We start from the raw sequence: 24,612 nt of genomic DNA on the forward strand, positions 1-24,612 counted from the left end.
GTTTTACTGTTTTTCTCATTTGTTATCGCCAATGATATTATTTTATCAATTATTGATATACTTTTACCATCTTACACCTTTAATTCATGGATATAATCAATCACTCAATTCAATATCTGCAGAGTCAAAATTCCTGAAAAATAATGAGAGTAAGGACTAAGGAGTGGAGTAGGAGTGAAGTAAGAGTGTTGACAGTTCCTTTGGAGTGAGTAAGGAGTGAGTATAATGAGTAAATTCCAAAACTAAGAGTGGAGAGTGGAGTTTGGAGTATGATGAAAATGCCTGGAGTAAAAAGCACTCCTCCAGAGTGCTGAAACCAGCACTCTTGCAACACGGGTTTTGTGTAATCTTGAGTTTGTGCAATTGTGTGTTTGTGCAATCATGCATTTGTGCAATTGTGTGCTTGTGCAATCATGTGTTTGTGCAATCATGCATTTGTGCAATTGCACGTTTGAGGAATCATGCATTTGTGCAAGCGTGCATTTGTGTAATCATGTGTTTGTGCTTGTGCAATAGTGTGTTTGTGCTTATTGTGCAATAGTGTGTTTGTGCACGTGCTTGGTTGTGCTTGTGCAATCGTGTGTTTTTGTGCAACCATGGACTTGTGCAAACTGCAATCATGCGTTTGTGCGAGCATGCATTTGTGCAATTGTGGGTTTGTGTGATTGTGCAATTGTGTGTTTGTGCAATCATGCTTGTGCACCCGTGCATTTGTGCAATCGTGCTTTTGCGCAATCGACGCAATCATGCATTTGTGTGATTAATGCATTTGTGCAATCGTCTTACTTCATGGATATAATCAACCACTCAATATCTTCAAGTCATAATTCCTGAAAAATAATGACAGCAAGTGAAACAATTGGCCCCGGCCCCCAAGGCAGTTTTTTCAAAAAATTGTAAACTTCATTTTACTCATAACAAAAAAAAAATGCAAATTTTATTTTGAAAAGAAAATGCAACATAGGTGCATTTTTGTAGAAAAAAAATGTAAAAACTGCATTTTAAGGGGGAAATGGGAAGTTCTTTGTTCTTTGTGAAACACCTGGATTGGATTCCAAACGGATGTTTTGAGGTTTTGAGGGATGGAATTAGATGCTTGCACCTATCCTATCACAGTAGGTATCTCAAAACCTTGATACATATTGGATATCCATCTGTTTTCGAATAGGTACCTACCTACTTTTTGCTTACCCACCCAGTTGGTGTTCTAAACGCTGCACAAGCTATTGAAATTGTGTAGGTATATGTTTTTGATTGTGATAGAGAATGTGTCACAAAATAAAATAAATTTTATTTTAAAATTCACACAAATAGGTACCTACCTACCTAGGTAACAAGAAAAACCCTAGCATATAATAAATATGTACAGATATAAAAATATCAATTCAGCATCTAGTATCCTTATGCTTATTATTCCAGGATTGGGTTTCACCAGAACCAAAAAGTACAAAGAACAAGTTGCCAAGGAAGAGGATACCTGCTCCTGCATAAAAAACTGTACGCCATTGACTTACTGAAGTCTATGAAAACAAACCAAAAAAATTAAGATTGAGTATCGAGATCCTTTCATTTCAAAATTATTATAATAAAACGATATGCATTTGTATGATGAGCTTACAATATCCTGCACTAAAACGCTGACCATAAGTGGAGCCCCAAAACCACCCGTGGCTGCGATACCATTCGACAGACCCATAGCGATACCGGCGTAGTTCGATGTTAAATCCATATGGTTGACGTTGAAGCCTACATTACAGCAGCATCCAATACCAACAGAAACAATGTATAAACTTACAGCAGCTAGTGTGTTATTATCTAAATGCCCAAGTACCAAAAGACCAGCTGCTGATCCCCAAAGACCTAAATGGGATCGGATTTGAATTAACTGATGAGATATGAAATGTAAATATGTAATAAGAAGAATAAGATTCAAGTATTGGTATTAGGAGGTACATGATAGTAGTAAGTACTACGAACCAATAGAAGTCCATATCTTTCGCGAGATTGTTAATGATGTTATACCTCGTTTATTTAGTGTATCAGCTACCCACATGACGGGGAATTGTAATAACCACATGGTTACGTAAGGTGTGGAAGAAAGTAATCCGTCCTGTAAATGCGAGATTTAGATTAAAATACATATTACGAATATGTAGGTACCTACCTACAATCATCTTGTAATGGATTTAGATATTCGCAAAAGAGCTTACTTACTGATTTTATATTGAAGCCTGAAACTGCATGTAAAAAGGTTGGCATTTCGGATAAAAGTAACCAGAATCCCCAATTGTGGGTTGTATGAGCGATAACAATGGCCCAGACGGGAAGACTCGTGAACAGATCAATCCATGGTACTTTTTTCTGTAAAGGAATTGTGAGAAATTTTATAGTTGAATGATAAATCATTTCATTTAACATTAGTTAGGTAGTTAGATAGGTAGGTATAGGTATGAGCCAAAGTGAAGCTGCATGACATAACTGAGTCTATGCTGTAATGTTGAGGGCTACTTACTTCAGATTTCGGTGGTAATTCACTACAAATGTAATTATATTCTTCGGATGAAATAGTTGGATGCGCTGAAGGGCTACTGAAACCAAACCATCCCCAGAACAGAGCCCATAATATGCTACAAACACCACTAATATAGAATACCGAAGGCCAACCCAAGTTGGCATTACTGGTCAACTCTCCAGAACCTGCCAATGCGACCATTGTGCCAAATGGTATACCTGATAAAGATTGTTAGGTTGTAGTCCAAAATAATTGCCCCCCCCCCATCCTCTGGGACAACTTTTTTCTTAAAAGGGACATTCTAAGGAGCATTCTGAAGTAAACTTGCCACAGAAAGATGGCTTTACTAGCAAAATGGCAGCCATTTTGATTGACGGGTCAGTCGAAATCGTAGATTTTCCTTTTCAACATGGGACTCGCACGACATTTTTTAAACTGGACGAAGCTAGATCGAAAGAGCATGTAAAAATTAATCATCAGCCAAAATTTCAATTTTCAAGTGTCAAAGCACATTTTTCGATTTTGGGCAAATTTTTGAAAATCAGGCCAATGAGAAAAAAAATCAAAATCTTACCAAATTGACCTAAAAAGCTGAAATTTGGGATATACTCTATTTTCGACTTGCAAACTCGATTGGAAATGGTTTCAAACCATTTTGAGGAGTTCTGGAGGTTCCAGTAGATTTTTGAAAATTGAAATTTCTTCAAAATTTCATCAAATGAGAATATAAATCCGAAATTCACGCTGCACTCCCACTAAAACACGTTATCAAGTCTACTCCAGGTAAGTTTAAGAATTTTGGAGCCTCCAGTGACTTTTTGAAAATTTTTGAAGCCTCCAGCAGAATTTTGAAATTTGAAATTTCCAAAAATTACATCAAATTGAGTTAGAAAGCTAAAATTCTCTCTTCAAACTAATTTCAATGCGCTATGAAGTCAACTGCAGATGGGTTCGAGCAGTTCTGGAGCCTCCAGCAGATTTTTGAAACTAGAAGTTTCCTCAAAATTTCATCAAATGAAGTTGGAAATCCGAAATTCACGCTGCACTCCGACTAAAACACGTTATTAAGTCAACTCCAGATGGGATTAAGAATTTTGGAGCCTCCAGCAGAATTTTGAAATTTGAAATTTCCAAAAATTACATCAAATTCAGTTAGAAAGCCAAAATTCTTTCTTCAAACTAATTTCAATACGCTGTGAAGTCAACTGCAGGTGGTTTCGAGCTGTTCTGGAGCCTCCAGCAGATTTTTGAAACTAGAAGTTTCCTCAAAATTTCATCAAATGAAGTTGGAAATCCGAAATTCACGCTGCACTCCCACTAAAACACGTTATCAAGTCTACTCCAGGTAAGTTTAAGAATTTTGGAGCCTCCAGTGACTTTTTGAAAATTTTTGAAGCCTCCAGCAGAATTTTGAAATTTGAAATTTCCAAAAATTACATCAAATTGAGTTAGAAAGCTAAAATTCTCTCTTCAAACTAATTTCAATGCGCTATGAAGTCAACTGCAGATGGGTTCGAGCAGTTCTGGAGCCTCCAGCAGATTTTTGAAACTAGAAGTTTCCTCAAAATTTCATCAAATGAAGTTGGAAATCCGAAATTCACGCTGCACTCCGACTAAAACACGTTATTAAGTCAACTCCAGGTGGGATTAAGAATTTTGGAGCCTCCAGTGACTTTTTGACAATTTTTGGAGCCTCCAGCAGAATTTTGAAATTTGAAATTTCCAAAAATTACATCAAATTGAGTTAGAAAGCTAAAATTCTTTCTTCAAACTAATTTCAATACGCTGTGAAGTCAACTGCAGGTGGTTTCGAGCTGTTCTGGAGCCTCCAGCAGATTTTTGAAACTTGAAGAAATTTCCATCAAATGGATGTAGGTAAATCCGAAATTCAAGCTGCACTCTGACTAAAACACGTTATTAAGTCAGCTCCAGGCGAGTTTAAGAATTTTGGCGCCTCCAGCAGAATTTTGAAATTTGAAATTCTCAATAATTTCATCGAATGGAGTTCGAAAGCCAAAATTTATTCTTCAAACCAATTTCAATACGCTATGAAGTTAACTGCAGGTGGTTTCGAGCTGTTCTGGAGCCTCCAGCAGGATTTTTTGAAACTTGACATTTTCTTAAAATTTCATCAAATGAAGTTGTAATTCCGTAATTCAAGCTGCACTCCGACTAAAACCCGTTATTAAGTCAGCTGCAGGTGAGTTTAAAAATTTTGGAGCCTCCAGCGGAATTTTGAAATTTGAAATTTCTAAAAATTACACCAAATGGAGTTAGAAAGTCATAATTTACTCTTCAAACTGATTTCAATACGCTACAAAGTCAATTGCAGGTGTTTTCGAGTAGTTCTGGAGCCTCCAGCAGATTTTTGAAACTTGACATTTCCACAAAATTTCATCAAATGAAGTTGGAAATCGGAAATTTACAAGTCAACTCCAGGTGAATTTAAGAATTTTGGAGCCTCCAGTGATTTTTTGAAAATTTTTGGAGCCTCCAGCAGAATTTTGAAACTTAAAATATTCAAAAATTTCATGAAATTGACTTGGAAAGTCAAAATTTACTCTTCAAAAACTAATTTCAATACGTTATGAAATTACTGCAGGTGGTTTCGAGCCATTCTGGAGCCTCCAGCAGATTTTAAAAAATTGAAAATTCCACAAAATTTCACCAAATGGAGTTCGAAAGTTGAAATTTACTCTTAAAACTAATTTCAATTTGCTATGAAGTCAACTGCAAGTGGTTTTAAATGGTTCTGGAGCCTTCAGCAGATTTTTGAAACTTGAATTTTCACAAAATTTCATCAAATAGAGGTGTAATAGCGAAATTCACTCTGAAAACTAATTCCAACCTGCCATGAAGTCAACTTCAGGAAGATTTTAAGTCGTTTTGGAGCCTCCAGCGGCTTTTTGGAAATTACTGGAGCCTCCAGTTGATTTTTCAAACTTGAAATTTCTACAAAATTTCATCAAAAAATGGAGTTGGAAAGCCGAAATGATTTACTCTGCACAGTACGTGCTGAAGTTATAATTCCGACAGATTTTGCGACATTTTAAAAAGCTGCTGGAGGCTCCAAAATAGATTGAAGCTGCCTGCAATCCATCTCGGGATTTATGTCAAAAATAAGATGCATAGAAATTATTTTACAGAGTGACTTTTGGATATCCCACTTAATTTGATGAAATTTTGTGGAAATTTCAAGTTTCAAAAATCCGCTGGAGGCTCCAGAACTATTCAAAACCACCTGCGGTTGACTTCATAGCGTATTGAAATTTGTTTGAAGAGTGAATTTTTGGGTTATTAACTCGATTTGATGAAATTTTGTGGAAATTTCAAGTTTCAAAAATCTGCTGGAGGCTCCAGTACTGCTCAAAACGGGTTGAAACCGGTTTCAATCGATTTGGCTGGTCGAAAAAAGGATATATTTCAAATTTCAGCTTTCTAGATCATTTTGGTAAGATTTTGATTTTTTTTCTCACTTTTGGCTTAAATTTGATTTTCAAAAATTCACCAAAAATCGAAAAATGCATTTTAGCACTTGAAATTTGGGCTGGTGATAAATTTTTGCCTGCTTTCTCGATCTAGCTCCATCCAGTCTCAAAAAATTTCGGGCGAGTCCAATGTTGGGAAGCAAAATCTGCGATTTCGAATGACCTTTCAATCAAAATAACCAAAGCCAACTTTTTTTTGAAGAAGTTGGCTTTAAAATATTCCTTAGAATGTCCTCTTTTAGAAAAAAAATGTCCCAGAGGATCGGGAGGGGGGGTGCAATAATTCCTATTCTTATTTGCTGAACTACATAAGTATATGTATTGTTGAACACATTGAATAAGTAACTCGCTCAACGTAAAAATGAAGCTGTTTGATCTCATCAGAATTCAACTCACCGGTCATGATGAATCCTACCAATCGACCTCGTTCATTGGGAGGAGCCCATTGGGCAATTATGGCGTGAATTGTCGGTATCATAAACGCCTGCCAAATGAAAACTTGATATTATTATAAGTTCAACGCTGGGCTTTTTTTATGGGAATATAGGAGAAAATATCAAAAATATTGGAAAATTGCCTTAAAAACTGTAGAACAATAATAAAAGGTTGCTTCCTCCCCCCCCCCCCCCACAAAAGCGATGGTTCAGTTTCTTATATCAAAAAATCATCTATGCTATTTTACTTGAATCATTCCTTGCATGGTTCGAAGCACAGCAAAAACTCTCCAATTTCCCTCGCCGAGAATTTCTTTTATTTGTAACAAAAATTCATTTGTTCCATTGTAATCCATGTTGATCAGAATTGGAGTCATACAGTCCAACATTCCATTTACAATGGTTGAAATCAACAGTAACATTTTCAAGTTGAAATACACTCCTAAGCAAGCTGCAGGAAAGTTCATAACAAGGTAACCAAGAAAGAAGGACGCGTGTAGCCAACCTTGCACATCTTCATCCCAGTAATATGCCTAAAAAAATGAACAGGTTTTAGATTACCTATTTAATCATTCCTAAAATTTTACAGTCCAAATGGTAAAAAGAGAAATCCAATTTAACAGGTACTTGAACCTCAAAAATTACAATTGACTTTTTGTAGATACGAATCAAAAATCTCGAAAAATGAGGAAAGTTCTTTTGGAACAGGCCCAAAAAATGAGTTAACATTTTTCGTTTTTAACCCATTTTGACTGGTCGAATTACACATTTAAAAAATAAAAAACAAAAATCATTACACAATTTTAGACTTAAAATGCTTCAAGTGCCCAAAAAACATTTTTGTCAAAATTTTTAACCCATTTTGACAGGTCGCATAACACCTTTACAAAAATTCTAAAAATCATGGTCTGATTTTGGAGTCAAACTTTTACAAAAATGCTCAAAAAACATTTTCGTCGAAATATTTGCGTTTCTCGCGAAATTTTAACTCATTTTGATAGGTCGCAAGGCCATTTAAAAATAATTGTATAAAAGTTAATTTTTTATTTAAAATTGGGGGGGGGGGTCACGACTTCTAAATTCGACTGTGTCCCTCAGCAAAAGCCGTTTTCCATGAATTTTGGTGAAAAAATTTCTGGGTTGAAGTTATTTATTTGGAAATTTATTTAAAAAATTTCAGGCTGGTAATTTATTTGAAAATTTGTGATTTTGATCCCCCCCCCCTTCTTCTGCACCTTCAAAAATCCGAAATATTTGTTTGTTGACATTTTAGACTCATATCTACTGAAACCCAATTGAATTTTTGGGTCTCAGAAGTACCAGCCAACTCAACACTTTTCGCCAGTTGGACTGCAGACTAAAATAAATCCGAGCTTTGCAATTTTTCTTACAGGAAATCCATAATCTTGTTTCGACTCGGTTGGTTCTTCAGGTTTGGTCATAGCAAGGATTGTCACTGATAAGTTGACCCTTATGAGATATCCACAGAAAACGCATAATGCTAATAATAAACTTTGCAAATGTCGCACACCGATACCTTAGAATAGTAATTGAAAAAAAAAATTTTAAAAATGTTTTCTCAATAGCTAAGGTGAAGAAAGAGGTGCAAAATTTACCTGGATTTTTAACCTTCGTTTCGTTTAACCCACTCTTGCTCGTTTCAGTTTCATCATAGGTGATTATTTGCATCACATCGTATTTTTTCTTCATGATGATCACAAGTGTCACAAAACCAAATGTCTAGGTGTAGGTATACCTGAACCTGCTTACGCTTAGCTTCGCATAGTTATAATTGTTTTAAAATTTATACGTTTTGCTTCTGTAATTATTCTCACCAAAGTGGACGATGACAGAAAAAAAATCGTCTTCATTGTAATAATTATAGAGACGAAAAGCATATCCAATTCGATTCTCTTCAGGTATTTAGCGATATCAATTCTTTCACTTAATGATCCTTTTGTTCGGAGGAAGGTCGGTTTTAAAAATAAATCTCAGAAGGGAATGAAACACTATTTCTGGTTTGTTTTGAGCATATTTATCACACTTTTTTACGTCACGTTAGAAGAGACAATCAAAGTGAAATGGGTATGAAAATAAAATAACGTTAGCTTTTCAACATTTTACGTAGAAAATTTATGAAGGCGGGAAAGATATTGTTATCATTATCCAAAATTTAGAAATAAAATCCTCGAATTTATTGCCACGTTATAATAATGATAATTTCTAGAAATGCGACAGAATTATTTTTTTTCCTTTCATATAGTGGAATTATTTGAAATCATATTTCAATATAGATAATAAAAAAATAATCTTAACGAATAACGAATCACCGACGAATTTCGATCGATAATAAAATACATAAAACTTCGAACAACGAAATTCTCATTTGATAAAAATAATTGTAATTTTAAATTCACGGAATCAATACAAATAAAAATAACATAAATTACACAATGGAATCAAGAATGATATTCAAATCGATCAAATAAATAATAAAAAAAAAAATACTTATGCGAAATCAATATTCGTCGATGTACACGTGATCTCCACTCACCGCATATAAACAGAATTAAATAAAGAGAAAAAAAAATTGGGGGGAAAAAATAAATAGCATTCAAACATTCAAAAAGCAAAAAAACTCAATCATTTCAAGTGACTAGTAACAAGAATGGAAATGTCGAAATCCGCTGTTAACATTCGTCCGAATCGATCACTCTGTTCGAGGCTTTTTTGACGGAATTGGTTCGCCTTCTTGAGAATTCGAATCTTCTGAAAATTCCAAAGGGTTTTCCGTAAACTCAGATATTTCAGCGCCATTTGCCGGAAATCCTGTTTTGAAAAAAAAAAAAAAAGTACAATTAGATGACTGAATTTTGTACAATTTCAAGCGACTAATTAAAACTACAGCGTGAATCATTCTGTATTAGTTTCTAACGCGAATTTATATCGTCCGTGTTACTATCTTCGGAATGATCTTTTTTCAACAAATTATTTTCCTTATCAGAATAATTTTCTCTACCTCCGGCTATAGTGGATGAATTGTGATGGTGATGATGGTGGTGGTGATGATGATGGTCTTTATTTTTCTTTTTCTGCGAACAATTTCAAATTACAGAGTAAGATTGAAAATTTTCAATTTGAGATTTAGTTATTTTTTGAGATGTATTACTTGTTCCATTGTTGGTACCCATTTAAAAATTCTCATCGTTGTGTCTCCTATTGTAACCCATTTCTTCTCCCTGTTGAATAACATCAATATTTTAGTATACTGTAGTGATAATTTGTTCGAAAATTATCAAACGAAATCGGTTTCAGAATTTTTCCAGGGTTGGTGGCTTGAAAATTGAACATTTTCAGCAGTTGTGATTGAAAAATTAGTAATTTTCGTACGTATTTAAGCATACTATCATAATAAATCGTATATTAAAATGAAAAAACTAACCATGATCGAACTTTATCAATATTTTGCATTCCCCTTTTTCCATCATCTTTGGCTCGACTTCTAGTTTCTGCACGAAATGAGCGCGACATCATTTTCTATTTGGATAACACGTTGAGCAGAGGTTTTTTCAATGATGGCGCATTGATCTGAGTTTAATAATTATCGAAATACATAATAAAATTATTAAAAATTTAAATTTAAAAACTCAGAAAATCATGAAAGTTAACGTTTTCAAACTCTGAGATGGTCTATACTCACCACGTTCATGGAACATAACAATGAAGTATCAGTGCAGATTCGTTCTTTTTTGCTAGTTGCGAGCGCGTACGCGTACATGTATACGCGCGCGTGGGGGGGTAGTTTTCGTCGCTGTTTGCCAGCTTGTATACCGAACGAAAACGCTATCCGGCAAGCAGCGTCGATGGCTGAGTGGTGAAAGAAATGGATAACAGCGCGGAAGGTCTAGAGATCGATCCCCGCCAGATCCTGAAAATTTTTTTAAATTTTTTTTCGATTCAAATTTTTTTCAAATTGATTATTGAACGATCATGTGAATTTATTTTATTTTTTCCTTCGCTTTCGTCACGAATACTGTTTTTTTGGATAGTGCGCGCATTAGGCGAGGCGAAGCCGAGCCGTTTAAAATTTATATTTCACTCGATGAGCATTACTCCCCTTGGTGAGTTCAGACGGAGGCTGGACATTTACCGTGTATGTAGCACTTGCGGTTGTTTATAAAAAAACTGTACTCACCGAGGCCGAAGGCCGAGGGAAGTTAACAGACATAGCATGAACAACAAAGCGACCCGCGCAACCGAGGCGAAGCCGAGGTGAGCGGACACAACGCCCCCCAACACTGAAGTGAAAACAGCTATTTTACCAAAATACAAAAATTGCAATGAAAAAATTTTAAATCGAAATAAAATACGCGAAAGGATGCTCGTAAAGCAGTGCCGTATGAGTGTTGAGTGATGGATCAGATCAGATCGGAAATCGAACATATGATTCAGTCAGTCGTTCACTTGTGTTCCATGAACGTGGTGAGTATAGACCATCTCCAAACGTCTTCATATTGTTTACTTTTTTTTTGTTTCCGGGTAACAATGTTGTTACAAATGAGAACGAAAAAGTAACACTGATAATGATAAAAATACGATCACCTCCTTTTTTAATTGATTAACGAATTAATTTGCATATTTATGTCAATTTTAATACTGTTCTAGAATTTTAAAAATAATTTAACAAAGCTATATTCATTTTAAAAAATGATTTTAATAATTTAATTTTCGTTTTTCTGGTAATTTTGCGACGAAAACAGGGTTGTGGTAATTTTGATTTGGAGCAAGGTTTCAAAATGACTGGTGGGTTGAATATTTTCGAAATATTGGTAGTTTTGAAAAAATGTCGTGTGTACAAAAATTCATTCCAAATTTTTAAAATTATAAAAAATGTTTAAATTCCACAAGTTTTGATTAAAAAAGGATAAATTTGATAAGCTTCATTACTTGAAATTGAATTTTTGCATATTTGATCTCATTATTCGACTCATTGACTGAAAAAATACGAAATTAAAAAGGTGTTCAAAAAATGGTCGTCCATTTCCGTTGAACACACCTTGCTGATAAAACTACAATGGCGGATGCAACGGAATAAAAAAGAAACGTAATTTTTTAGCGAAATGCGTGCATTTTTCGAATAATTTTCAAAATTTGAGCTAAATTTGCAATTTGATCACGAAATGAGATGAAAAATTCGATACTTTGCACGCAGGAATCATCTATAATCATTCCCAAACCGTTGGAAGTTTCTATGAAAATAATCAGCTGGGTCACTTCCTTTTGCTAGCCCGTTTTATCGGTGTAATTTATCCCGTACATTGCATGATATTCCATTAAAATATTTATTATTTCCTTCGCTAACTAATATATCACGTAACGTCGACGAAAACTCGATGAAAATCAAAGTTTTGATGGAAAAATTGTAATTAGTTGATACGGTTTTGTTTGTCATGAAAATTAACTTATTGACGCCATTTTTATCCATCAAGGTGGGGAATTTGAAATAAAGAAGAAATTATAATGAATGGTGAGTTATTTTCGCTAAATATGCATCTTTAAAGTACCTACATCTGTATGAGAAATCGTACTAAATATCAGCTTCGTAAGTCAACTCTTACGAGAGCTACGAATATGTGTAGTTCGTGAGTTGTAAATTTTCATTGTTTATCGAACTATGCCCAGAGTTACGCGTACGTTAACTAGCTTAAAATATTCAGTTTAGTCGTACTAGAGTTATTTTAGTGTAATTTAACGTGCTATCTGAAAAAGTAATCGTTTAAAGCTACCATATTTCGTTGATTCTGTAGAAAATATTTGACGGTTATGTTTATTTTGTTTACAGTTGTACGAAGCAGTAACAACTTTTCATCAAATACTCATATCGCTTGATTAATCGTCGAGGAATGTAGAATTATACAATTCCAGGTAAATTTACGTATTCGAATCACTTTTACGATGGCTAATTCAAATTTGTGTAGTTGATTATGTGTTGAATCGAGAGTACTTCGATGTAAACGAAGAGTCGGACTAGATTGCCGCGTAAATTAGCTTTTATCAAATCGTTACGATTATGATGTTTTAGTAAACTGTCGCAGTGATTAATACGTTGATTGTTTTTGTAGATTTGTAAAGATGTTAGCGAATGCGAAAAGAAATGAAGAAGATGAAATGCTCGACAATGAGATGGCTACATCGCAAAATGGATCTAGCCAAGTTGACATGAACAATGAAACGGATTGTAAATCGTTGAAACTCGATATTACGTCAGCAATAAATGAAAACGTATTCGGTAAGTGTTATTTATCGCTTGTGCTAGAAACGAATACACGAGTAATAATCATTCTAAAATCGGATCATTCGTTGATTTGTGCAGATGTGAAAGATGTTTCGTACGATGTACGTAGAGTGAACGGTGATTCGGATCCGAATGATTGGTTATCAACGTCATCGTCGTCGTCGTCGTCTTCGTCATCAGACTCGGAATCCGATCATAATGTAATCGATCACATTAAAACACCACCACCTCCGCATCATCAATCCGAGCCGCAGCGACGTTTATCTAACGAATCTAGTCATTTCGACGACGTAGAAAGTCCGAAAGATACGAACGGTTCGTTGAATGGTTCGATGACTCGTGTACCTGTGACTAAAGCTCCGTTTACGAAAAAAGTACGCCCTCTGAAGATCTGCTTCGGTGTGAAGAACTCGGTAAACGGGTTAAAAGTGAAGAATTCCAAACTATCGAACGATTCCGGCTCCAAAGTGCATTATATTGAACGACCACCTCAAGCTAGCGACGAAAGCGACGATGGTAATTTAAGCGAACCGGAGCCGGAACCTGAACCAGAGTACGCTCAGTATTTAGGACTAAAACCGTCGGTGAAGTTCAAATGTTCTCGCTGTGGTGTGAAGAATTTCGCTTCGATGGCTTTGCTGAACGAGCATATGGCCAGCTGCGACGGTCAAACGCCTCTAACCGTGTCGACGGCGGTACCTTCGTCGTCGATGATGAACGGAGGCGGCGACGAGATGTCGACTAATTTAAGAATAACGCGTAAAGTATACCTGTGTTCGTCGTGTGGCACGTATTATCAAAGCTACGATTTATTTATCCATATGCGCGAGAAACATCAAAAGCAAATATGTCTAGTTTGTTTCAATATGTTCGCCAAATCGCAGCAGCTTTGTGATCATCTCATCTCGGCGCATAATCTTAAACTGGGCGAGTACACGAATGTTTTGCAGATACGTAACGCGTACAAAGGCTCGTTTTATATTACATGCTGCACTTGTAACCGATTATTCTCCGAAGACGAACCGTTCGATCAACATATCTGCGAACCGAATGTGGTCGCTCCGTTGATGCCTCCGGCCGCTCCGGTAGTCCGCGAGAATGCCAGTGTTACCACCCGTGATAATATTACCGATAGTAAGTTACCGTACAAGAGCCACACTCCGCTCAGAGTACCTCCTACGTCGAATTATGATTTGTCACCTCGTCTTTCTTCACCGGAATCTGTATCGTCGCCGACTCGGTCACCAGATCCAACAGTCAATCTACCCCAGGAACACGAACAAATCGCAGACGATACTGTGCCTTCCGAGCCTGATCGCGAGATGCACGAAGAACCTGCTCAGTCACCTATGCAAGTTGCACAATCTACTTCACCGGTTCAGCGACCAGATTATTTCGTACCTGATGAACCTGCTTCGCACGTTGAACCAGAACTGAGACCTGATTCAGAACCGGAGCAAGATTCGGAACCACTTCTAAACGATACAATCACTCCTACACCGTATGAAAACAGCGCTGATCCCGAATACTGCGAACCAGTAGCGCCGGAAACGTATCCGGAAGAACCCGAAGCAGCTGAACGTGTCGATGCCATCGAAGAAGCTGCCCAGTCGAAGACTACCTTATCAGATGACGATTCGCTCAACGCGTCGTCACCGAATCGTCTCGCTGATCTAGACGAGCCTGCGGTTGCCGATACTGTAGATCCTGCCACAGCTGCTGGAGCTCCAGAAGAGGAAAAAATTGCTCAACCATTACCGATGGCGTTAATGTTAGACGAAGCGATAGCTTCTTTAGACGTTGAAACGCTGATGAAAGAATGCATCCGAACGTCTTGTACGACTTGCGCGTATTGTTACAACGCTACGTTAATCTCAGTCAATGCCCAACAACTGGGTACGCATTTATTAACCGAGCACCGCTATAAACCTACTAAGAACGAAGACGATAGCGAACAAGTCGAACAAAAGATCCGATCCAGCTTACCGGATCTACAAGACGTCTTTCTCAGCGCATCTTCGTCCAGTCTGTTCGACGGCACGTTTTCCTGTTTCCAGTGCTCGTTCACCGGCTCATTGCTCAAAGAACTAGGCGCCCATAATCGCAAAGCTCACCAAATGACTATTTTTCTATGCTGTATATGTAAATGTAGCTTCATCTATTACAGCGAAATACTGTGCCACGAGTGCCCCGGCGAGTATTCCTACGACGTGCATTCGCTAAAGTACAGATGTTGTTTTTGTCCTCGTAATCATCTCCCTTCTGCGTTTCGTCTCATGATTCATCTTCGTAAACATCATAAATCGTGTAATTTCTGCCTGCAGCAGTACAACGACCAGTACGAATTATTTGCTCATATGACCAAACAACATAAAATGCCTCATCTTTGCTACAAGTGTAATATAGCTTATCGCAGTCGAAACGATATCAATAAACATTTATTCTGGAAACATGGAACCGAAAGCGTCCTGTGCCAGAGATGCCTGCAGAAGAAATGGCCCCACACGTATCATTTTTGTATGCCTGGTACGACGTATACTTGCGACGAATGTAGTCGTGTGTTCTCCAAAGCTGTAGCGTTGACTGTTCATAGAAGAGCTCACAATGGAGAGTTTCCGTTCGCTTGCGAAACTTGCGATCAGAGGTTTATATCGAAGAAATTGGTCAATGCTCATCGTCGATTTGCTCATCCTGAACTGTGTAAACCTGAAGAGGTATTTTTCATTTTTTTCCATCTATGAATAGATTAATAGAGATGTTGAGGGCATCGATGGGTTGGAAAAATCCGAATTCTTCTAGATTAAATTCAGAATTTGGAAAATATTTGCTTCAAAATTTAATTTTTTTTAGAGATTTGTATCATTTTGCCCAAAATTGAGCTCAGAATCCAAGATTAGCTCCATTTTACGATTTGGAAGGTTTAAAAATACGTATTTCGATGCTTAGCTCTTCAGCTGGCGATTTTTGAAACGAATTTAATGATATTCAAATGCCAAAAATGTTGAATTTTTCGTACATTTCCCAACCTTTGAATCTATTTTTAAATTATTCCATAATCTACGATTAATTTCCAAGTATTCTAACCGAATTGAATTTTTTCTGTCCACTTTCTAGCTCCTAGATCCCTCGACGACGCATCCGGACGCGATCGAGCCATCGAAACCGGACGAAAACAGCGACGGAGGCGGCCTCGACACCAGCGCAGCTGCAGAGCGACAATCAGACGACGCGACGAATGGTAAAAAACGTCGAAAAAAGAAACGCTCGAAGAAAGAAGAAAAGCTGAACGAGAAACCTCTTCTGGATGAACTACCTCCGCTAAATCTATCATCCGAGAGCGACGACGAATCAGGCGCCGATGAAGAATCGCCTCCCAAGTCAGCGGTGGTAACAGCTGCATCTACACCTAAACCAGATCCACCTTTATCGCCTCAGCCAACGGTAGAGAACGAGGAGGCGCAGTCACAACCTCAGTCAGAACCTGCGTTGCCTCCGGTGGCCGAAACCGAACCAGTCAACGAAGCTGTGGAAGAGAAAGCTGCCGAAGAGTCCGATATTCCTAAAGAGGCTGAACTTCCAGTCGTCACAGATCCGGTGGCAGATCCGGTCGTCGAAGCTGCTCCTGTATTACCGCCCGAACCTGCTAAATCACCATCGCCATCGAAAGAACAGCTAGATAAAGAATTGCTGGAGAAAACGTTGAATTGCGTTCTGATCGAGCATTCGTATTGTATACCAGAATCTATTTTCCATTCAGCCAACGTCGATTTGAACAACTCTGTAGACGACGACTCGACAACGACGGCGAAACATCATCGACACGAAGGCTCCGTCACGCCGGAACGCTCCCAGCACCGACACGACGATTCGGCCAAAACGGCGGACGACTCGTGCTGTAAATCAGCCTCATCCGCCGTCAATACGCCTCGTAAACGTAAACACGCTGCTAAAAATAAAACCTCTTCGGCCGAATCCGCCTCCAGCAGCTCGTCCAGTGACTCGGATTCATCCAGCAGCTCGTGCGGTTCGAATTGCAGCTGTAACCGTAGCAATAGCGGTTGCTCTTCGAGCTCCTCAGCTGCTTCTGACTGCTCAACGACCCCAGAAAAGAAGAAACCTAAGAAAAGCAAACGAGAACGAGACGAAGAAGAAGAGAAACGAACGCAGCAGCAAAGAGAACAGATGTTTTTGCTGGATGCGCGCGAATCTGATCTAGATACCGAGATCTCATCGGCCGGCGAGGAGTTCTACGAAGAAAGACCGTGCTACGTGCCTCCTCCACCGCCTCCTTCAGCCACGCCTCCGGTGCAACAGCAGCAGCAAACCGATACGAAAATGGATCACGTGGACGAATCGATCGAACAGGTAGTCTACCAATACGATAACCAGCAATCGCCTGCATCTAAGAAGACATCGACCAAGAGTCGTAGTAAAGATAAGAAGAAGAAAAAGAAACGAATCAAGCTCAGTCTAGCCGGCCGAATACCGCCGAATTGCGCTCCACTTCGAACGCTTCAGCAGCAGCAACATCATCATCAACACCATCATCGTGGTGTGGCTACTTCGCCTCAATCAGTTCCTAATAACGAATTCACCAATCCGGAGTTATTAAGGCAGATGGCAGCATCCCAACGACCGCCTCAATTAGCCCAGCAATACCATCAGTATCATCCGTACTCGGAGGAGAAACCTCTAAGGCAGATTATGTCGGCCGGTGGAGTCGTCTCGGCTTACAACAGCGTCAACTCTTCGTTAGCTGAAAACTGCGTCTCGAATTCAGACGGTGGACTACTTTCCGGCGGTGGCAGCACCGGAGGGATGGCCGACGACTCGAATTCGCGTCTATCGAAACGAAAACGCGTCAAGAATAAATTCTACGGTTACAGTACCGACGACGAAGCCGGTAGAGACTCCTCGGCCCCGAAAAGCGTACCGAAGAAACGTGTACTAACCAAGAAACCCAGCCAGACGGGTAAAAGCCGACAACCATTCATCGGTATCCGAGCCAAGCTAACACCTATGAATAAACGTCTCTCCATTTCACTTCCTTTTACTCCGGTTCAATACCAGGTACCGGAAACGCCGCCGGTATCTTCCGTCAACAATTACAGATCACCTCAGACCCAGGCTTCGGCGGCTCTTTCGTCGTCAGTTTCATCGGATACTTATAATCCATACCGGAACCGATACTCGAGCAGCGAAGATAGCGATTCGGACGAGAAAAGGCATACGTTAGTTATAAATTTACCCAACCCGATGAAGAAAAAGAATCGTTCACGTGTGAATAACTCGTCACCATATAACCAACCTCCGCCAGCTCCGTCGCCGTCGCCTCCTCCGGCCAACTACTCGGATGACTCGATGTCTTCGAACAGTTACGTATCATCACCGCCTCATCAACATCAACCCCAGCCCGAAATACGTGTACCATCTCAATACAACGCAGCGGCCGCCCAACAGGCCGCAGCTGCCGCAGCGATGCGTCAGCAGCAGCTGTACAGAGCGAAATTAGCGTCGACCAGTGGCGCGATGGGTGTAGCCGCCTCTACCAATTCGCCGCTGAAAAATAGCGAAAAACTGTATTGCTATTGCCAATGCCCGTACGACGAGGTATCCGAGATGATCGGCTGCGATGCGCCGAATTGTAAAATCGAATGGTTCCATTTCGAATGCGTCGGTATCATGGTGCCGCCGAAAGGTAAGTGGTACTGTCCGAGTTGTCGACGTAATCGCGAAAACGTATCGAAATTTGTGTGAGAATACGAAAGAGAAAAAGTTCCATCTTGGATCGTTTTTTGTATTTTCGTGTGTGAAAAGGTCTCTCGAGTTAAACTATTAACGTGTGTAGCTATCGAAACGGAAAAATATTCGTAATCGTTTGAACGAAATTATTATATCGATTGTTTTCGTTGTTATTGTTATTTCTTTTTTCCAATGTACCTATTTAAGTAATTTATTTCGGCGGGTTTTTCTCCTCCTTTTATACATTTTGTTTTTACGAGGGTTTTACTTCAAAACGTAATTACTTTTTTCAACGTTGTTTATTACTCTTCTTACTTTACAGTATTGAAATCTGTGCATTTATCAGTACAAGAAAATATACGATTTCTCGATGATTTATTCATATTTTTTTTTTCGTTGCAATTTTTATTTATCCGTAACGCTGACTCTAGATCGTCGTTCCTTGTTCTACATATGTACTTTCACGATTGTGGCAATAAGTAATCATTTATTTGTTTGATTTTTCTTTTTTCTCAGAAGAAATTAATAACGTTGTATTGTTTAATTCGAGTAGAGTTTAACGTCGAGGGTTTTAGCATCCTGTGACTTTTGATGGTAAAAATGAGATTGTGTTTGTTTTTCTTTTTCTTTTCTCTTTTTTTCCCCCTTTTTTTTATATGTAGTTGGTAATTTATATAAATTATTTATATAGTGTATTGTTTAGTACCTGTTTCTAAAAAAATGACTGTTCCTGAATGTTCGAAAAGTTTAGTGATTTTCAAATTAATTGTACAAAATATGTAATTTTGTTTGTTTTTTTTCCTCTCTCTATCTCTCTCTCCAGTTCGTGTAAAATGTATATTGAATAATATATTTTTTATTGTGTAAGAAATTTCGTGTAAATATTGTAAATATCCATGTATAATTTTGAACAGTACTAAATATAATTGAAATTTAAATCGAATCGAAGGTTTTTTTAATGATAGAATTTAGAAATGCAGGGCTCGTGCTTCTTTTTTCTTTCTTTATTAATTTTCAAAAATTAGTTTCGTTCTTGTTCCAAGGTTGTGATCTTTTTGCGAAAAATTCCAAAAATGCTTCATATTTTACTATGGCAAAGACTGCTTATTACTAAACTTTCCCAAAAACTTTAGCTATTTAACAATTCATGGTAACCTGAAATCGCCAAAAGTTACAAGGAAGTGTCGTTCTTTTAACTATATATAAAAAAAAAGCCTCACTTCTTGTGAGAAATTGCAATTTGCCAATACTTCCCCAAGATTGATGACTAAATTTGTTTTGCAATTTTTGCAAAAATAACAAAACCTTATGGCGATTTTGAGGAAAAAGAACCAGTCATCTTGAAAATTCTGACAGTAAATAGATCTTATGATTCAACAAAAGTAGGTTTTTTCTCAATTTTGGAAAAAAATTTACATTTCTTTGGTAATTTTGATGAAAAATTTTGAGCTGACAAAAAGCAAAGCTATCTGAACATTTTGACCAAAACAAAGATTTTCTTGAAAAAAAAAAATTTTCTGTAGAAAAAACAAGAAATTTTGGAAATTTTGATCGAATAAGAAAACAGTTTTTTTTTTTTACTATAAGATGATTTTTTCAGTTTTTATTGGAAAGTAGGCTTTTTGGAATTGAAAAATGTAAGATTTTTTGGGTACCTAATGTTGATCAGTTGATGAAAAATTCTGAGCTAATAAAAGGTACGACTTTCTGAATATTTTGATCAAAATGAATTTTTTCTGCAAAAAAAGGGATTTTCTGTGAAGAAAAAACAAAAAATTATTCCAAAAAAAAACTTTTTGGAAATTTCGAATTTTGATTGAATAAAAAAAAAAGTTTTTTTTACTCAAGATGATTTTTTTCAGTTTTTATTGAAAAGTAGGCTTCTTAGAATAGTAAGACTTTCTGAATATTTTGACCAAAAAAAGTTGTTTCTTGAAAAAAAAAATATATATATTTTCTGTAAGTAAAAAAAAAAAAACAAGAAATTTTGGCGAAAAACGAGATTTACGGAAATTTTGATTGAATAAGAAAACAGTTTTTTTTCTTACTAAAAGATGATTTTTTCAGTTTTTATTGAAAAGTAGGCTTTTTGGAACTTAAAAAAATTAAGATTTTGTGGATAATATTGATCAGTTGATGAAAAATTCTGAGCTAACAAAAAGTAAGACTTTCTGAACATTTTGATCAAAATAAATTTTTTCTGCAAAAAAAGGGATTTTCTGTGAAGAAAAAACAAAAAATTATTCCAAAAAAAACTTTGGAAATTTCAAATTTTGATTAAATAAAAAAAAAAACATTTTTTTTTTACTCAAGATGATTTTTTTTCAGTTTTTGTTGAAAAGTAGGCTTCTTAGAATAGTAAGTAAGACTTTCTGAATATTTTGACCAAAAAAAGTTGTTTCTTGAAAAAAAAAAATTTCTGTAAAAAAAAACAAGAAATTTTGGCAAAAAACGAAGGTTTTTTTGGAAATTTTGATCGAATAATTTTACTAGAAGATGTTTTTTTTCAGTTTTTATACTTTTTATTGAAAAGTAGGGTTTTTGGAATTGAAAAAACTTGAGATTTTTTGGATAATGTTGATCAGTTGATGAAAAATTCTGAGCTAACAAAAAATAGCATTTTCTGAACATTTTGATCAAAGTAAATTTTTTCTGCAAAAAAAGGGATTTTCTGTAAAAAAAAAAAAAAAAAAAAACAGAAATAATTCCAAAAAAATACTTTTTACTTTTAGTTCTTGGAAATGAAGGAAATTTAGAATTTTGTTGATTAAATTATAAAAATCAGGTTTTTTTTTATTCAAGATGATCTTTTTTTCAGTTTTTGTTGAAAAGCAGGCTTCTTAAAATTTAGTAAGATTTTTTGGGAAATGTTGATGAAAAATTTTGAGCTTGACAAAAACCAAGACTTTCTGAATATTTTGACCAAAAAAAATTCTCCAAAAAAAAGGATTTTCTGTGAAAAAAATAAGAAATTTTGCCTAAGAAACAACTTTTTGGAAATTTTGAATTTTTATTAAATAAAATTCACTCAAGATGATTTTTTTCAGTTATTATTGAAAAGAGTAGGCTTTTTAAGTTTTTAAAGTTTTAGAAAAAAAGTATGATTTTTTGGTCATTTTGATGAACACTTTTTTTTTGCAATACTAGACAAAAAAATGCAAAACTTTTTGGAAATTTTGACCAAAACTGTATTTTTTCTAACAATTTTGTTGGAAAATACGACTTTTTAGCAATTTTGGTGGAAAAGAACCAATCATTTTAATAATTCTGGCAACAGATAGATTTTTAAAAATTAAATTTTGATTCGAAAATAGTAGAATTCTTTGTAATTTTGGCAAGAATATATGATTTTATTGGTATTTTTGATGAAGAAGTATTTTTTGGCAATGTCAAGTTGACGAAAACAAAAAAACAAGACTTTCTGAACATTTTGACCAAGAAAAGGCGGGGTTTCTGCAAAAAAACAAATTTTTTTTTGATATAGATAATTTTGGTCAAGTAACAAAAAAAGGCCTTTTGTTTTTTGACAGAAGATTAATTTTTTTTACAGGCTTTTTGGCAATTTTGAGAAGAAGGAATTTTTTATTTTCAAGTCTCTGTATTTCAATTCCAAAATTTCGACATTTTAGTTTTAGTTACAGTTTTCCAGAATCCAGACCCGTTTTTTCTTTTAAAAAATTGTAAAAAGGCTCATTTTTTTCAAAAATTGAAAAATTGTCCAAAACTCTAGAAGTCTTGCTTTTTAGTTTTTTTTTGTCAAATTATGAAAATGTTGTCAAAATTGTCAAAGTTTCGCTTTATTTTGTCCAAAATTGCAAAACTTGTCATTTTGTTGCCAAAATTTGCCAAAAAGTCTCGCTTTCTCAATTCTCATCAAATAGTTTCTAATCAAATTTCAGCTTTCTAAATTTGAAAACCAGAACAATTCAATTCTGTAATGTTGAAGTTTTGTTTTCTGTTTGCTCTGGTGGTTTTTTCTGAATGTTTTGCTCACATTTTGTCACTTTTTGGTACTTTTTCAAGCTTTTTTCATTAGTTTTTTATTTGCTCATCAAAATTCAAAGTTAGTTGTATTTTGGACAAAATTGAGCTCGAAGCTACGAGTGCGAGTCCTGGAGTTGTGTTCTGATTTTGTAATATGGCTGGCGATATATGTAGTGATATGAGGGATCACGGATCAGGGATCTAGATTGATGGAAGAAAACTTTGAGATTAGCGATTTCGGAATTGAAAAAGAAAGTGGGAAGCTAGGAAGTAGGAACTAGGAACCTTGCTTGAGAAATTTGAATCATGGAGTAATAACTATTAACTAATAATAATAATTCGTCGAAAAAAAAACCAATCGAGTGGTAGAAATAATTGAAATTAATTCATAAATCAAACAAAATTAAATTAAATTAAAAATTAAAAAGAACAAGAACAAGGTAACAACAACTAAAGAACATCCGTGAGTAAATTTTAAACCAATCAGAGACATCGAACTGAATTCGCCACCTTGACGAACGATTCACACGACGAACGAAAACGCTCCAACAACGCCCCAAGTGGAATTAACTGCGCATTATTTATGAATGAAAAGAGTTCAACCAATTAAACACAAACTAAGATGGCGTTTTTTGTGTTGTAGTTTTAAAAACAATTTACAATATTGTGCATTTATTATTCGAGAACGCTTCACATTCTTTCGTACGTAATTAATTAATGTTCGACATTCTTTTCGTGTAGTTTTTCATTCCCTTCGATCGTAGATTTCATAGGTAAGTTGATTCTGTATTCTTCATTGTGTTTCGATTCGTACGTGAAAAAAAAACACAAGAGAAAGCTGGAAGTGTCGTAAAAAAGGCGCTTATTTTTAGCTGATGCATATTGTAATATTCGTTTGGTTATTTTTTTCATAGCATATGCATACATGCGGCGTAATTAGAAGTATATAAATGCGTTTATGTTGCACATCGGTGATCTTATTAGAGGAGCGGATTTTATTATAACGTATACTGTGACAGCATCAAACTGTGGGGTACAGGAGCTTTCTTCCTCCCGTCTCAGGGAGTTTATTATCCTGTAAGTATTCACGTTCGTGATGTAAATATTATTACTGTGTGTTTAGAATTTCAACTCGTGGTTTGACTAGATAAATATGTGTTTATTGTGCACATTGCACATGTTGTGTTGTTTATATGTCAGATTGGTGGCAGTTGTATTATGACTCGTGATGATTGTATACCTCGTGTTGATTACATAAGAATACATTCCAGTATCACATTAGTCGAACTCGTTAGTAAAATACACGTTTTGTTTTTTTTTCTATGTTCACAGCAAGTCGTTCAAACTGGTGTTTTGAATTCTCCGTATGGAGGAGCGACAGCAACAGCTGCTATGTCACCGACTGTACCCGCTTGCGCTTTCGCATCGTTGTCGAACGGTATTAATAATTCGGCAGCGGCTCAAATGCTGATGACATCAAATGGACAAGTATTCCCATCGCTGGCGAGCGGATTCGCCGCTGCCGATAACGTATCTAATTTCAAAGCTGCTATTACCAACGAACAAAATTGCGCGAATAACCTGATGATCAACACGAGTCCGACGTTGATGAAAGACGAATTACAAGCTTTTCAAATGACACCTCTAGTATCCTTAGCTCCTACGCAAACTTCTTCCGTTCTGGTCAACGGTACTGCTAAAATCACATCCAACGACGATAGTACTAATCTTGTATTGAAAAGTGATCAAAATAACGATACCACGACTACCGAAAATACGACTGTATCGTCTCCTGAGGTAAAGAACGTCGATTTTGTGTACTTGTAGAGTTTCGAGTATGGATTAACAATGGTTTTTTTGTATTTTAGACGAAGAAAGACGAAGATAGTCCATCGCCGGACTTACAAAAGACAAACGAATCCGATAAACAGGCTAGCTCGAGTAACAATAGCGTTAATGGAATCTCATCACCTTCTCCTTCACTACCTCCGTGGTCATCTACCACTCAAACTAAATCCGAAGACAGTGATAGTTCCAGCAACGATAACAGTAGACCTAAAAGACTGTACATATCGAATATACCATTTCGTTATAGAGATCCTGATCTCAGGAATATGTGTAGCGTATGTATTATTTACCTTATCTTATCACTAAACA

General features: G+C 36.4%; 4 protein-coding genes across 9 annotated transcripts in view; 2 read left to right on the forward strand and 2 right to left on the reverse strand.

The window, feature by feature from the left end:
* Positions 1-1,269: 1,269 nt before the first annotated feature.
* LOC135835099 (sialin-like) lies at positions 1,270-8,670 on the reverse strand. Of its 2 annotated transcripts, none has more exons than XM_065349200.1 (9): positions 8,051-8,670; positions 7,826-7,971; positions 6,683-6,967; positions 6,397-6,484; positions 2,513-2,730; positions 2,215-2,361; positions 2,023-2,110; positions 1,619-1,860; positions 1,270-1,520 (listed from the first exon to the last, which is right to left on the reverse strand). In XM_065349200.1, exons 1-9 carry the CDS (start codon positions 8,142-8,144, stop codon positions 1,386-1,388), a joined length of 1,443 nt encoding a protein of 480 aa, XP_065205272.1. In that variant the 5' UTR covers positions 8,145-8,670; the 3' UTR covers positions 1,270-1,385. The 2 variants fall into 2 exon arrangements, with proteins under 2 accessions (XP_065205272.1, XP_065205265.1); XM_065349193.1 differs by having other exon boundaries at positions 1,978-2,110.
* A 143-nt stretch (positions 8,671-8,813) lies between these two features.
* BCL7-like (chromatin remodeling complex subunit BCL7B-like protein) lies at positions 8,814-10,133 on the reverse strand. 2 transcript variants are annotated; one of them, XM_065349212.1, is made up of 4 exons: positions 9,877-10,133; positions 9,604-9,673; positions 9,370-9,526; positions 8,814-9,263 (listed from the first exon to the last, which is right to left on the reverse strand). In XM_065349212.1, exons 1-4 carry the CDS (start codon positions 9,966-9,968, stop codon positions 9,145-9,147), a joined length of 438 nt encoding a protein of 145 aa, XP_065205284.1. In that variant the 5' UTR covers positions 9,969-10,133; the 3' UTR covers positions 8,814-9,144. The 2 variants fall into 2 exon arrangements, with proteins under 2 accessions (XP_065205284.1, XP_065205292.1); XM_065349220.1 differs by having other exon boundaries at positions 9,454-9,526; positions 9,877-10,129.
* Positions 10,134-11,519: 1,386 nt separating this feature from the next.
* Positions 11,520-19,267, forward strand: LOC135835118 (uncharacterized). 3 transcript variants are annotated; one of them, XM_065349236.1, is made up of 5 exons: positions 11,520-11,961; positions 12,277-12,359; positions 12,557-12,723; positions 12,808-15,443; positions 15,844-19,267. In XM_065349236.1, exons 3-5 carry the CDS (start codon positions 12,567-12,569, stop codon positions 18,484-18,486), a joined length of 5,436 nt encoding a protein of 1,811 aa, XP_065205308.1. In that variant the 5' UTR covers positions 11,520-11,961; positions 12,277-12,359; positions 12,557-12,566; the 3' UTR covers positions 18,487-19,267. The 3 variants fall into 3 exon arrangements, with proteins under 3 accessions (XP_065205308.1, XP_065205326.1, XP_065205318.1); XM_065349254.1 differs by lacking the exon at positions 11,520-11,961 and adding an exon at positions 11,980-12,124; XM_065349246.1 differs by lacking the exon at positions 11,520-11,961 and adding an exon at positions 11,998-12,202.
* Positions 19,268-23,040: 3,773 nt separating this feature from the next.
* LOC135835131 (RNA binding protein fox-1 homolog 2-like) overlaps positions 23,041-24,612 on the forward strand; it is a 32,839-nt gene continuing 31,267 nt past the window's right edge. Inside the window, exons 1-4 of one of the 2 annotated variants that reach the window (XM_065349274.1) lie at positions 23,041-23,228; positions 23,370-23,532; positions 23,788-24,252; positions 24,324-24,578. In XM_065349274.1, the coding sequence (XP_065205346.1) occupies positions 23,848-24,252; positions 24,324-24,578 (660 nt within the window). In that variant the 5' untranslated portion in view covers positions 23,041-23,228; positions 23,370-23,532; positions 23,788-23,847. The remainder of the gene's footprint in view (positions 23,229-23,369; positions 23,533-23,787; positions 24,253-24,323; positions 24,579-24,612) is intronic. The other variant, XM_065349267.1, reaches the window with a different exon arrangement.

This window comes from Planococcus citri, chromosome 1 (genome assembly GCF_950023065.1).
Source record: "Planococcus citri chromosome 1, ihPlaCitr1.1, whole genome shotgun sequence".
Taxonomy (NCBI): domain Eukaryota; kingdom Metazoa; phylum Arthropoda; class Insecta; order Hemiptera; family Pseudococcidae; genus Planococcus; species Planococcus citri.

Excerpts from the sequence above, each read along its gene's own strand:
- BCL7-like (XM_065349212.1), bottom strand. The coding sequence starts at position 9,968 with ATGATGTCGCGCTCATTTCGTGCAGAAACTAGAAGTCGAGCCAAAGAT. Across the intron at positions 9,527-9,603 it reads GGGTACCAACAATGGAACAA|AAAAAGAAAAATAAAGACCA; the intron begins GTAATACATCTC and ends AATTGTTCGCAG. Across the intron at positions 9,264-9,369 it reads CACGGACGATATAAATTCGC|GATTTCCGGCAAATGGCGCT; the intron begins GTTAGAAACTAA and ends TTTTCAAAACAG.
- LOC135835118 (XM_065349236.1), top strand. The coding sequence starts at position 12,567 with ATGTTAGCGAATGCGAAAAGAAATGAAGAAGATGAAATGCTCGACAAT. Across the intron at positions 12,724-12,807 it reads AATAAATGAAAACGTATTCG|ATGTGAAAGATGTTTCGTAC; the intron begins GTAAGTGTTATT and ends TGATTTGTGCAG. Across the intron at positions 15,444-15,843 it reads AACTGTGTAAACCTGAAGAG|CTCCTAGATCCCTCGACGAC; the intron begins GTATTTTTCATT and ends TCCACTTTCTAG.
- LOC135835099 (XM_065349193.1), bottom strand. The coding sequence starts at position 8,144 with ATGAAGAAAAAATACGATGTGATGCAAATAATCACCTATGATGAAACT. Across the intron at positions 6,485-6,682 it reads CCATGCAAGGAATGATTCAA|GCGTTTATGATACCGACAAT; the intron begins GTAAAATAGCAT and ends TTCATTTGGCAG. Across the intron at positions 2,731-6,396 it reads GGTAGGATTCATCATGACCG|GTATACCATTTGGCACAATG; the intron begins GTGAGTTGAATT and ends AATCTTTATCAG.